The sequence below is a fragment of the Euleptes europaea genome, chromosome 1 (genome assembly GCF_029931775.1).
Source record: "Euleptes europaea isolate rEulEur1 chromosome 1, rEulEur1.hap1, whole genome shotgun sequence".
NCBI classification, from domain to species: domain Eukaryota; kingdom Metazoa; phylum Chordata; class Lepidosauria; order Squamata; family Sphaerodactylidae; genus Euleptes; species Euleptes europaea.
The window spans coordinates 6,422,102-6,435,883 of record NC_079312.1 but is presented as its reverse complement, the minus strand read 5'-3'; the positions used below and the strand labels follow the sequence as shown (position 1 = coordinate 6,435,883).

Below are 13,782 nucleotides of genomic sequence, written 5' to 3'. Positions count from 1 at the left end.
GCGTACCAAGAGAAAGCTGAATTAACACAGCAACATTCATATGGCTCCTTCCACATTCCAAGCGATGATGTGGCTCCTCCTCTGGTGTGGATTCATTCATGAACAATTAGCCTGTTACTCCAAAGAAACTCTTTCTACAACCCATGCGCTGATATAGTTTCTCAAGTGAGAATTTATCGATGGGTGTTAAGTTGTGAACTCTGAGCAAAGTTCTTTCCACACACTAAGCAGTTATAAGGTTTCTACCCAGAGTGGATACGTTGATGGACCCTAAGATGTGATTTCTGAGCAAAGCCCTTTTCACACTCCAAGCATTTATAAGGTTTCTCCCCAGTGTGAATATGAAGATGTCTAGTAAGCTGTGAACTCCGAGCAAAGCTCTTTCCACACTTCAAGCATTTATAAGGTTTCTCCCCAGTGTGGACACGCTGATGGATAGTAAGCTTTGCATTCTCAGCAAAGCACTTTCCACACTCCAAGCATTTATAAGGTTTCTCCCCAGTGTGGATACGCAGATGTCTAGTAAGCCGTGAACCCTGAGCAAAGCTCTTTCCACACTCCAAGCATTTATAAGGTTTCTCCCCAGTGTGGACACGCTGATGGATAGTAAGCTTTGCATTCTCAGCAAAGCACTTTCCACACTCCAAGCATTTATAAGGTTTCTCCCCAGTGTGGGTACGCTGATGTCTAGTAAGCAAAGTACTTGAAGCAAAGCCTTTTTCACAGTGAAAGCATTTATATGGTTTCTCCCCAGTGTGGGTACGCTGATGGATATTAAGCTCTGAACTTGAAGCAAAGCTCTTTCCACACTGCAAGCATTTATAAGGTTTCTCCCCAGTGTGAGTATGCAGATGTCTAGTAAGCTGTAAACTCCTAGCAAAGCTCTTTCCACATTGCAAGCATTTGTAAGGTTTCTCCCCACTGTGGATACGCTGATGGACCCTAAGATATGAACCCTGAGCAAAGCTCTTTCCACACTCCAAGCATTTATTAGGTTTCTCCCCAGTGTGGGTACGCTGATTTTTAGTAAGTTCTGAACTTGAAGCAAAGCTCTTTCCACACTGCAAGCATTTATAAGGTTTCTCCCCAGTGTGGGTATGCTGATGGATAGTAAGCTTTGAACTCCAAGCAAAGCTCTTTCCACACTGCAAGCATTTATATGGTTTCTCCCCAGTGTGGATACGCTGATGTCTAGTAAAGTTTGAACTCTCAGCAAAGCTCTTTCCACACTGCAAGCATTTATATGGTTTCTCCCCAGTATGGGTACGCTGATGGATAGTAAGCAGAGAATTCCAAGCAAAGCTCTTTCCACATTGCAAGCATTTGTAAGGTTTCTCCCCACTGTGGATACACTGATGTCTAGTAAGCCGTGAACCCTGAGCAAAGCTCTTTCCACACTCCAAGCATTTATAAGGTTTCTCCCCAGTGTGGGTACGCTGATGTCTAGTAAGCAAAGTACTTGAAGCAAAGCCTTTTTCACAGTGAAAGCATTTATATGGTTTCTCCCCAGTGTGGGTACGCTGATGGATATCAAGCTCTGAACTTGAAGCAAAGCTCTTTCCACACTGCAAGCATTTATAAGGTTTCTCCCCAGTGTGAGTTTGCAGATGTCTAGTAAGCTGTAAACTCCTAGCAAAGCTCTTTCCACATTGCAAGCATTTATATGGTTTCTCCCCAGTGTGGATATGCTGATGTTTAGTAAGTTTTGATTTTGAAGCAAAGCTCTTTCCACACTGCAAGCATTTATAAGGTTTCTCCCCAGTGTGGGTACGCTGATGGATAGTAAGCTTTGAACTCTCAGCAAAGCTCTTTCCACACTGCAAGCATTTATATGGTTTCTCCCCAGTGTGGATACGCTGATGTCTAGTACAGTTTGAACTCTCAGCAAAGCTCTTTCCACACTGCAAGCATTTATATGGTTTCTCCCCAGTATGGGTACGCTGATGTCTAGTAAGCAGAGAACTCCAAGCAAAGCTCTTTCCACACTGCAAGCATTTATATGGTTTCTCCCCAGTGTGGGTACGCTGATGTCTAGTAAAGTTTGACCTCTCAGCAAAGCTCTTTCCACACTGCAAGCATTTATATGGTTTCTTCCCAGTGTGGGTACGCTGATGGATAGTAAGTTCTGAATTCCGAGTAAAGCTCTTTCCACATTGCAAGCATTTGTAAGGTTTCTCCTCACTGTGGATACGCTGATGGACCCTAAGATATGAACCCTGAGCAAAGCTCTTTCCACACTCCAAGCATTTATAAGGTTTCTCCCCAGTGTGGATACGCTGATGTTTAGTAAATTCTGAATTTGAAGCAAAGCTCTTTCCACACTGCAAGCATATATAAGGTTTCTCCCCAGTGTGGATACGCTGATGTCTAGTAAAGTTTGAACTCTCAGCAAAGCTCTTTCCACACTGCAAGCATTTATATGGTTTCTTCCCAGTGTGGGTACGCAGATGGATAGTAAGCAGAGAACTCCAAGCAAAGCTCTTTCCACACTGCAAGCATTTATATGGTTTCTCCCCAGTGTGGATACGCTGATGGACCCTAAGATATGAACCCTGAGCAAAGCTCTTTCCACACTCCAAGCATTTATAAGATTTCTCCCCAGTGTGGATACGCTGATGTTTAGTAAATTCTGAATTTGAAGCAAAGCTCTTTCCACACTGCAAGCATTTATAAGGTTTCTCCCCAGTGTGGGTACGCTGATGGATAGTAAGCAGAGAACTCCAAGCAAAGCTCTTTCCACACTGCAAGCATTTATATGGTTTCTTCTCAGTGTGGGTACGCTGATGGATAGTAAGTTCTGAATTCCGTGTAAAGCTCTTTCCACACTGCAAGCATTTATAAGGTTTCTTTCCAGTGTGGCTACACTGATGTCTAGTAAGCTTTGAACTCTGAGCAAAGCTCCTTCTACGCTCTAAGCATTTACCAGGTTTCTCCCCTGTGTGGATTCTCCAGTGTGTATCAAACACCTGGGATTCAGCAGCCTGAGAAGCAGAGCATTCTTTCACCCTCTTCCTTTTCATTCTAGCATTTCTCTTCTGCTGTTTTTCGTCAAATAAGAAGTGTTGTGATTCACCCTCGTAGTTTTTCTGGCAACCATCAGCCGCTAGAATAAAGAGAAACTACTTGTAAGACCTTCAAGCAAAAGTGGAATCAAGTAAAGAAGATCATTAACTGCTCTTCACAATGAACAAACTGGAATCACTTAAAGGAGAGACAAATCCTGCCCTCTATGAATCAGCTGTTGATCCTTCCTTGGAGGGTAGTTCCAGCAGAGACAAGCATATAGAAGGGCAGGGTCTGCTGGGCAAAACCCAACATGGCTTCTCTAAAGGTAGGTCCTGTCTCACTAACCTATTAGTTTTTTGAAAGTGTCAATAAGCATGTGGACAGGAAAGAGCCTGTGGATATTGTGTATTTGGATTTCCAAAAAGCTTTTGACCAAGTCCCCCACCAAAGACTGCTAAGCAAACTTCATAGTCACGGGATAAGAGGACAAGTCCTCTTATGTATTGAGAGCTGGCTAAAAAATAGGAAGCAGAGAGTAGGAATCAATGGTCAGTTCTCACAATAGCGGGATGTGAGCAGTGGGGTGCCTCAGGGATCTGTGATGGGACCAGTGCTTTTCAACCTGTTCATCAATGACCTGGAGTTGGGGTTAAATAGTGAAGTAGCCAAGTTTGCAGATGACACCAAATTATTTAGGGTGGTTAAAACAAAATCGGACCGTGAAGAGCTCCAGAAGGATCTCTGCATACAAGAAGAATGGGCATTAAAATGGCAAATGAGATTCAATGTGAGTAAGCGTAAAGTGATGCATATTGGGACAAAAAATCCCAACTTCACATATACACTGATGGGATCTGAGCTGGCAGCGACAGACCAAGAAAGGGATCTTGGGGTGGTAATGGATAGCTCAATGAAGATGTCAACTCAGTGTGTGGCTGCTGTAAAAAAAGGCAAATTCCATGCTGGCTATAATTAGACGAGGAATAGAGAATAAAACTGCTGATATCATACTGCCCTTGTAAAAATCTATGGTGAGACCACACTTGGAATACTGTGTACAGTTCTGGTCACCACACCTAAAAAAGGATAGTACAGAGCTTGAGAAGGTGCAGAAAAGAGCAACCAAAATAATTAGGGGACTAGAGCAACTGTCCAATGGGGAGCGGTTAAGACGCTTAGGGCTGTTTAGCTTGGAAAGAAGGTGGCTGAGGGGAGACACAATAGAGGTCTATAAAATTATGCATGGTTTGGAGAGAGTGGACAGGGAGACGTTTTTCTCCCTCTCCCATAATACTAGAACACGGGGTCATCTGCTAAAGCTGGAGGGTGAGAGATTCAAAACAGATAAAAGGAAATATTTTTCCACACAACGCATAGTTAAATTGTGTACCTCCCTGCCCCAGGATCTGGTGATGACTGCCAGCTTGAAGGGCTTTAAGAGGGGAGTGGACATATTCATGGAGGAGAGGGGTATTCGTGGCTATTAGTTAGAATGGATACTAGTCATGCTGCATACCTATTCTCTCTAGTTTCAGAGGAGCATGCCTATTATTTTAAGTGCGGTGGAACACAGGCAGGATGGTGCTGCTGCACTCGTCTTGTTTGTGGCTTCCTAGAGGCACCTGGTTGGCCACTGTGTGAACAGACTGCTGGATTTGATGGGCCTTGGTCTGATCCAGCAGGGCCTTTCTTATGTTCTTATGACTATTATTTGCACTGTTGTTAGATTTATATACAGCAGTACTACTTGCTTTTCTAAGGGTTATTCTTATCGTACTAGATGTGCATATATTGTAAGCAGTTGAATCTTTAATTGTTTAATTAATTGACTTAATCATTACAAGCCAGTACTTATTGAAGAAAATTGTTTTTCTTTGGATTGGATTGCGAACAGGCAGCATACAAATAAATTAATGTGTATTAAAGCCGAGCACAATAAATATTCCCTGCCAATCTTAGATACAAACTAGCCAGCATTTTGTTCCTGTTTTAAGTTTCTCTTTCACACTTGAGAAAGCATTCCTGGCCATTCTCAGGCTGTTGCCTCTAGAGAAATCCCTCCGTTTCCCAACTGGTGAAATTTAGCCCAAGAGAAGTCCTACCCGCTTCCACCACACAAATAGGAAGCTACCTGCTGATCTCTCTCTTTCTTCTGCATCTTGGACAAGTGGATCTCCTGCTTCTTCCACTTGGGACATGGAATCAGGTTGGAGAAGTAGAAGTCCTTCTACAGGGAAAAGAAACAGACTAATGACTTCCAGACATTCCAACTCTGAGAAATTTTCAGATTTTTAAACCAGACTTGGACGTAGTCAGAGCCACCGTTTCCCTCCAGCCTAGAACGGGAAAAGTGCACCCGCCCAAATGAATTCCAGAGAAGCCTCAGAGGCAGGAATTCAGCAAGTGAAGCTCATCAGGAAATAGAGCCAGACCTCACCTCCTGAAATCCTGTTCTTTTTTTGTTATTGTTTTGTGACTTCAGTGCTCTGCCACCTCTTTTAACTGAATCAGGAACCATGCCTAAGCTTATACTGGCGTAACAGGAATGAACGCAGCAGAAGGGCCCCAATTCATCCCTTCTTCCCCCTCTGCCCCACACTTATGCTCCTCAAGTCCCAGGGGAGGGGTGTAATGTCCTCAGGGCAAGCAAAGGTCTTTTCGATCTTTTGGAAAATGCATATTAAGGGTCCTATACAAGTATTGTTATTGTTTTTATAATTTCAAATGCTCCTTTCCATGGCTTCTCCAAAAGGCCCAAGAGGAGGCCTCGTTGACATCCCACAAACTGTTATTGCGGCCAATTCCCCTCCTGCCCTCCTTTCAATGGATTTCTCCCCCCCCCCCCCGAAGAACAATGAAGTCGCTCAGTTCCTCAATGGGCAGTCGGGGGGGTGAGGGTGGATCTTCCTCCTCTGTCGTAGTCGTTTTTCTTTACAAAGGCATTTTTCCTTTCGCTTCCACACTAATTCTAACGGAGTCCAGGAAGTATGCAGAGAACCCCCTCCCTGGCCTGCTGTGAAATCTCCTGCATTCCCTTATCCAGAGTCTCCACTGGAAGAGCCCTCCCAGGGCTCTTACTGGGGGTGGGGGGGTGGAAAGTGCTGTCAGGTCACAGTTGAGTTATGGCAACCTCTATGGCAGGGGTGGGGAACCTTTTTTCTGCCAAGGGCTATTTGCATATTTATAACATCATTCAGGGGCCATACCGGGCATAATCTCCTGGTTGGGGGGGGGGGAGAAAGTAGGGTTGCCAGGTCCTCTTCACCACTGGCGGGAGGTTTTGGGGGTGGAGCCTGAGGAGGGCGGGGTTTGGGGAGGAAGACTGCATAGCCATAGAGCCCAATGGCCAAAGCGGCCATTTTCTCCACGGGAACTGATCTCTATTGGCTGGAGATCAGTTGTAATAGCAGGAGATCTCCAGCCACCACCTGGAGGTTGGCAACCCTAATGGAGGCTACACAGAGAAGGCTTGGAGGGTGCCTCTGCTCCCCCAGGTCTTCCCCCTCCTCCCAGGTGGGAGGGCAGCCAGCGGTGAGCCCAGGCAACCAAGGTGCCAGGGGGGTGCAGCTTGCAGCCTGCGGTCGATCTGCAGGGAAAGAAAGAAAGAAGGAAAGAAGGAAAGAAGGAAAGAAGGAAAGAAGGAAAGAAGGAAAGAAGGAAAGAAGGGAGGAAGGGAAGAAAGAAAGAAGGGAGGAAGGGAAGAAAGAAAGAAAGAAAGAAAGAAAGAAAGAAAGAAAGAAAGAAAGAAAGAAAGAAAGAAAGAAAGAAAGAAAGAAAGAAAGAAAGAAAGAAGGGAGGAAGGGAGGAAGGGAAGAAAGAAAGAAGGGAGGAAGGGAAGAAAGAAAGACAGACAGAAAGACAGAAAGAAGGATGGAAGGAAGACAGAAAGAAAAAAAAAGAAAAATAGAGAAAGAGAGAGGGGGGAGAAAGAAAGAGATAGAAAAAGAGGACAGAAAGATTAGGAGAGTGATAGAAAAAGGAAGAAAAGAGAGAAAAGCCTTCTCACACACACACACGCACACACACACAGCTGGCTCCATGCGACTGGGCTTCAGCCTTCCCACCTCAGTTCACAAAAGTCCTCCACCTGATCGGCTCCCACATGCATGCTCTGCTGCCAGGAGCGGCTGGCTTTTTCCTCTTCTTCCCCCCTCCTTCAGCAGCGAAAGAGGTTTAAACTGTTGTACTGCGGCCTTCCCTTGGGGGAAGCATCTTTCTCCCCCCCCTCCTCTCGCCGATTAACAGCTGACAGTCGGCGACAGGGGGTTTAAAGGGGCCGCAGCGTTCATGCATGCTGCGGCTTCAGGGAGGGCCATGCTGTGCTGTTTCTGTGGAAGGGCCCTGGAGCTCCCAAGGGCCACCAAAAATAGCCTCGGGGGCCGTAAACGGCCCACGGGCCGTTCCCCATCCCTGCTCTAGGGTTTGCAGGGCAAGAAAGGGACAGAGGTGGTTTGCCATTGCCTTCCTCTGCATAGCAACCGTGCACTTTCTTGGGGATCTCCTATTCAAGTACCCACCTGGAATGACCCTGGTTAGCTTCCATGGGCTGTTGAGATTAGGCTAACCTGGCCCATTCATGTCAGAGAAATGGTTTCTGCCTTCAGCATCTCTGAATCAACGGAAATGAGAGCCTTACCCAGGGAGGCCACATTCTCATGATTGTCCTCCATGACTTCCTTGTGAAGCCTTCTTTGGTCTGGATCCAGCAGGGCCCACTCCTCCTTGGTGAAATGAACAGATACCTCCTGAAAGGTCACCAGACCCTGAAAAGAGAAAGAAGAAACTCCTCTGCCATCACAGATAATGTAACAACCTTTCCCCTTCTTAGGGGCATTCCAAAAGGAATATAATTAGATGTTTGATTTCAGGGTTCAAACCTTCATCAGATGTTTTCATTTTCTATTCAGTGAGCAGCACAGATAGCAGCTGAGGGAAAGTGATAGTGATTCCCCCCAGGCTAGGGAGGGAGCAGGGAGACACTCAAGGGCATGATCCAGAGTTCCACACATACCTGATCTGGCTGCATGGAAGCTGCTTTTTCTCCATCACAAAGAGATGGCAAAGAAGGAATTATTGGTTTTATGGCATCACCTGGAAGGATAAGAAGGTCAATGGAAGCGTTCTATACTTTCCAAGTACTTTGCGTTATACTTTCTTGGGGGGGGGGATTAGATTCTCCCTCTCTGGGCTCATGATCACAACTGTCCCTGCACCCTTATTTCACATACTTTTTTGCCTCCACACTTTTGCCAAATCTAAACTTTATTTTATTTATTGCTCATATTTCTAACCCGCCATCCCCGGGCGCAGCAGGCTCAGGGTGGGTAACAATCTAAAACCAACCAAAATTCATAACATCCATAAAACATCTGAATAACAGTTAATATAAAACCCCAAGCCATTAAATAATTGAAATTAAAAATCAGAACTAAAAGAGAGCCTGCCGTGCCCCTTGTGCTGATCGTAGAGCAGGCAGTCACCCCTCCAAAACCATACAATATACATATGGGAGGGGGAGGGGAGGGAGGCCAGTAAAGGTGGTACCCGCGGCCGTCCTCAACTATAGGCCTGGAGGAAAACCTCTGTCTTGCAGGCTTTGTGGAACTTTGTAAGCTCCTGCAGGGCCTTCAGGGTACTAGGCCCTGGCTCTTGTTGAGGACAGCTGCACATTCTTAGGGCTAGGAACCCCCTAGCAAGTTATCATCTGACGATCATAATGTCCATCGGGGGGTATACCAGGAGAGGCGGTCCCGAAGAGACAAGGTCCTGAGAAGATAATCTTGGTCCTGTTATCATATACAAAACTATTTGTCTGTTTGTCCGACGGGTCAGAAGTCACAGATATAAGGAAGAACTCTGCAATGGAGTGCAAAGGACAGGCAGTGGTAAACAAGGACACAAATGCAGCCACCAAATCCCAGAATCTCCTTCCTTGTGGCAAGACTATTAGCTCACACAGAAAAAGGCAGCCTTGCTTTTGATTAAGGACCAGCAGTTACCCTCTTGACATGGCACTGAGATGACACGGAGGTAGATGCTACTGACACATCACCTTTATTCCATTTGCACGCCTTCTTCCAGATTTCACCCCCAGTCTACAATCCTAGCCCAAATACTCTATTCCATCTTCCAGTACTTTATTCCATCTTCTAAAGATTCTGTGTTGTTAAATTCAAATATTTTTATTGAATCTTAAACTGTTGTCATATCTTGTAATCCACTGGTTTCCTGACTTTCTCATCTAATGTTTACTGGTTGCGTTTATTTTTATTGGATATAGATACTCCACCTTGAGTCCCAGTTAGAAAGGCAGAGTAGAAATGAAAATAGTGTTCATATTATTAATAATTTGGTTTATTTAATTTTATTATTAGACTTCTATCTTGCTCTTTCCCTCCTAAAACAAGCCTCAGGTTGGCTTACAACATGTAAGCAAAAACATCAATATATAAACCTGCACACTAATGCCAATATAAAATTTAATCATACAAAAATTATATATAATGCAATGTCACATCCCCAAATTTAGAAAACCTGATGACAGCACCATATCTCAGATGACAACTTGTAAAAATTGATTAAAATACAATTGGTTCTTGTAGGTTATCCGGGCTGTGTAACCGTGGTCTTGGAATTTTCTTTCCTGACATTTCGCCAGCAACTGTGGCAGGCATCTTCAGAGTAGTAACACTGAAGGACAGTATCTCTCAGTGTCAAGGGTGTAGGAAGAGTAATATATAGTCAGAAAGGGGTTGGGTTTGAGCTGAGTATTGTCCTGCAAAAGTAATGTGCTAATCATTGTCCTGTAAGTATCAAGATAAAGTGCTAATGAGGGTATGGTATGTTAATATGGAACCATTGTATCCTGAAGTGATCTGTTAATGTGTGTAATCCAAAACTAATCTGCATGGCTATTGTTGAATGTTGTCTTTGTTAGTCTGGAGGTTTTTTAGAACAGGAAGCCAAGCCTTATTCATTCTTAAACTCTCCTCTTTTCTGTTAAAGTTGTGCTGATGTTTGTGAATTTCAATGGCTTCTCTGTGCAATCTGACAAAATAGTTGGTAGAATTGTCCAGTCTTTCAGTGTCTTGGAATAAGACCCTGTGTCCTGTTTGGGTCAGTCCATGTTCAGCCACTGCTGATTTCTCAGGTTGGCCAAGTCTGCAGTATCTTTCATGTTCTTTTATCCTTGTTTGTATGCTGCGTTTTGTGGTCCCGATGTAAACCTCTCCACAGCTGCAAGGTATACGATATACTCCTGCAGAGGTGAGGGGGTCTCTTTTGTCTTTTGCTGATCGTAGCATTTGTTGTATTTTCTTGGTGGGTTTAAACACTGTTTGTAGGTTATGTTTTTTCAAAAGTTTCTCCATCCTATCAGTGACACTGATAATATCCATCCAAACATTCAGTTTACCATGGAAAAGGAAATTGAGGGTAAACTCCCATTTCTTGATACCCTTGTCATCCGTAAAACAAACTTTCAGTTAGGTCACAAGGTCTACCGGAAACCAACTCACACAGATCTCTACTTACACAAAAACTCCAACCACCACCCCCGACAGAAAAGAGGAATAATCAAAACATTAATGGACCGTGCAAGACGGATCTGTGAACCACAGTTTCTCAAGGAAGAAACTAATCATCTAAATCATGCACTGCTAGCAAACGGCTACTCCAAGAATGAAATCAGAAGGGCCATTAAACCAAACAAAAATCAGAAAACTCAGGAAAAACAGTCTCCCATAGGAAAGGTATTCTTGCCATTTATTAAAGGAGTCACTGATAGGAGAAGTTTACATCGGAGAAGTTTACATCGGGACCACAAAACGCAGCATACAAACAAGGATAAAAGAACATGAAAGATACTGCAGACTTGGCCAACCTGAGAAATCAGCAGTGGCTGAACATGGACTGACACAAACAGGACACAGGGTCTTATTCCAAGACACTGAAAGACTGGACAATTCTACCAACTATTTTGTCAGATTGCACAGAGAAGCCATTGAAATTCATAAACATCAGCACAACTTTAACAGAAAAGAGGAGAGTTTAAGAATGAATAAGGCTTGGCTTCCTGTTCTAAAAAACCTCCAGACTAACAAAGACAACATTCAACAATAGCCATGCAGATTAGCTTTGGATTACACACATTAACAGATCACTTCAGGATACAATGGTTCCATATTAACATACCATACCCTCATTAGCACATTATCTTGATACTTACAGGACAATGATTAGCACATTACTTTTGCAGGACAATACTCAGCTCAAACCCAACCCCTTTCTGACTATATATTACTCTTCCTACACCCTTGACACTGAGAGACAATGTCCTTCAGTGTTCTCTGAAGATGCCTGCCACAGTTGCTGGCGAAATGTCAGGAAAGAAAATTCCAAGACCACGGTTACACAGCCCGGATAACCTACAAGAACCAATGAACTCTGACCGTGAAAGCCTTCGACAATATTTTAAAATACAATTTTTTACAACAAAACGGGGGTCAAAATAAACCACACAAAAACAATAACAAAGGCTGGATCAGAATGATGTAATATAGTGACTGATGAGGAGGCCAGAAAAAGAAAGCCAGGGTGGGTTCAGGAAGTGGTCCCACCTTAGCATAGAACTGTCTGTCGCTATCCTCAACTGCAAGCGTAGTGAAACATATCTGTCTTGCAAGCCCTGAGAAACTGAGTTAGGCCTCTCAGATTTCAGATCTCCCTAGACAGAGTTCCACCATGTAGGGGTCTGGTTAAGCACAGCAGGAACATCTTTGGGCCAGGGACCCCTAGCAGATTATCTCTTCACGAGTTTAACACTCTCCGAAGCATCTATTGTGAAAGGCGGTCCCATAAATACGAGGGTCTCAGGCCACATAGGGCTTTAAAAGTAAGCACCAACACCATGACCTTGATCCAGGATACCATCTGGAGCCAGTGCATATATGTGCTCTCCACAGGGTCCCTGTGAGGACCCGTATAGCTGCACCGTATTGTTAGAAGAAGAAGAGTTGGTTTTCATATGCCGATTTTCTGTACCACTTTAAGGAGAATCATACCAGTTTACAGTCTCCTTCCCTTTCCCTCCCCACAACAGACACCTTGTGAGGTGAGAGTGAGAGAGCTCTAAGAGAACTGTGACTAGCCCAAGGTCACCCAGCTGGCTTCATGTGTAGCAGTGGGGAAACCAACCCGGTTCACCAGATTAGAATCTGCCACTCATGTGGAGGAGTAGGGAATCAAACCCGGTTCTCCAGATTACAGGCCACAGCTCTTAACCACTGATATAATAATAACAACAGAATATCATATTCACTAAGAATGAGGAGACCAGGGATGTCATACTGACAAACATGGCTATTTACAGAATGATCCAAGATAATTTTTTGACAGAACTTCACCCACTCCGGCATTTAACACCCACTTAGATGCAACATAGTTTTAATACCACCAACTGCCACCTTCCACCACCATCCTTCTCAGGTTTGTCAACTCAAGACTCTCCTTGCCCTGTCGATAATTGGGTAGCAAAAAGGTCTTGACTTGAAAGTACTGGAAGTTACTACAGCCTAAGAGCTCCTGAAAGCTTATGACTTTGTAGCTCTTTCTATTGGCCCAATGCACTATTTTCCCAATTTCTGACATTATTCATCATCATTTGAGTTTGGAAGAGTTTCTGTCGTCAACTCCTTTAATGTATTTGTCCAATTATCCTGCAGGGATTTTAAATTGATTCTAGGTTTCTACTCCCTCAAGCGGAATTTCTAAACTGAGAGGCTGCAGTGGAGCATCTTTCCCACACAGGACGCTCAAGGAGGCCATCCAGTGGGAACGACATCCCTTTCGGTCTTACCTGGAAAAGCTGCTCTGTGGTAAAGCTCCTGCGCCATCCTCTCCTGCACCTGAAACAGAAGTAGGGATTGGTGAAAGAGGAGGCTGATGAGAAAAGGAAGAGGAAGACATGCAAAGGGGTTTTTCCCAAAAGTTTCGGCAATCCCTGTCGATTTTGAGGGAATCTTTTATTTTAGCCTATGCTCCAGCACACTACCTAGATGCAAACTTCTCACCTGCTGGTCCCGATTCTTGCCCTCTGCCTGGCTCAGGAGGAAGCCTTCTGCTAGGGCCACCGCCTGCGAACTGGTCTCCGGCCCACATTCCCTGACCCAGCTCGCCATCTCTGGGGGCAGGATGGCCAGGAACTGCTCCAAGATCACCAGGTCCAGCACCTCCTTCTTGCTGTGCTTTTCCGGCTTCAGCCATTGATGGCAAAGATGGTGGAGTCGGCTGCAGGCCTCTCGGGGGCCCTTGTCCTCCTGATAGCAGAACTGCCTGAATTGCTGGCGATGCACATCTGGAGAGAGGATGTTGTTCTCTTCTCGGGTCTTCTGCACAGCTCCTTCCCATATCTCCGCTCTGCTCCCAGCCTCAGTGGCATCAAGGCCTTTTCTTGATTCAGGGACAGCTGAGTCCGGCTCTCTCCTCATCCTCCCTTCTGCTGTAAAGAGACTCCACTTGCACTAGCAGATTGCCTTCTTCCACTGCCGGATTCTTCTATAAAGACAAGTGCTGGATCTGTAACCTCCTGAGAAGCCAAGACTGATTTTTGCATTGAGATTTTATGCACACACACATGTGTCATCTGCATCTGAAGAAAGGAGCTCTCAATTATGAAAGCTCATACTAGAATCAAGGGTGTTAGTCTTCTGAACTTTTGCTTTATTTTGCTACGTTACACAAACACTGAAATGAGTGAATAAAGAGCAGGAGGGAGCA

General features: G+C 44.6%; 1 protein-coding gene across 1 annotated transcript; it reads right to left on the bottom strand.

Annotated features, from left to right (window-relative positions):
* Nucleotides 1-242: 242 nt before the first annotated feature.
* Nucleotides 243-13,493, bottom strand: LOC130475633 (zinc finger protein 271-like). The gene is made up of 5 exons (XM_056847497.1): nucleotides 13,224-13,493; nucleotides 12,863-12,911; nucleotides 2,366-3,103; nucleotides 1,136-2,281; nucleotides 243-715 (listed from the first exon to the last, which is right to left on the bottom strand). The coding sequence occupies exons 1-5, from the start codon at nucleotides 13,491-13,493 to the stop codon at nucleotides 243-245; spliced, it is 2,676 nt and encodes an 891-aa protein (XP_056703475.1).
* Between the last annotated feature and the right edge of the window lie 289 nt (nucleotides 13,494-13,782).

Bases quoted from the DNA above. Each gene is read 5' to 3' on its own strand.
- LOC130475633 (XM_056847497.1), bottom strand. From the start codon at position 13,493: ATGAGGAGAGAGCCGGACTCAGCTGTCCCTGAATCAAGAAAAGGCCTT. The intron at 12,912-13,223 runs GTGATCTTGGAG...CTTCTGTTTCAG, and splicing joins AGAAGGAGGTGCTGGACCTG to GTGCAGGAGAGGATGGCGCA. The intron at 716-1,135 runs GCTTTGCTTGGA...ACTGTGAAAAAG, and splicing joins ATGCTTGCAGTGTGGAAAGA to GCTTTGCTTCAAGTACTTTG.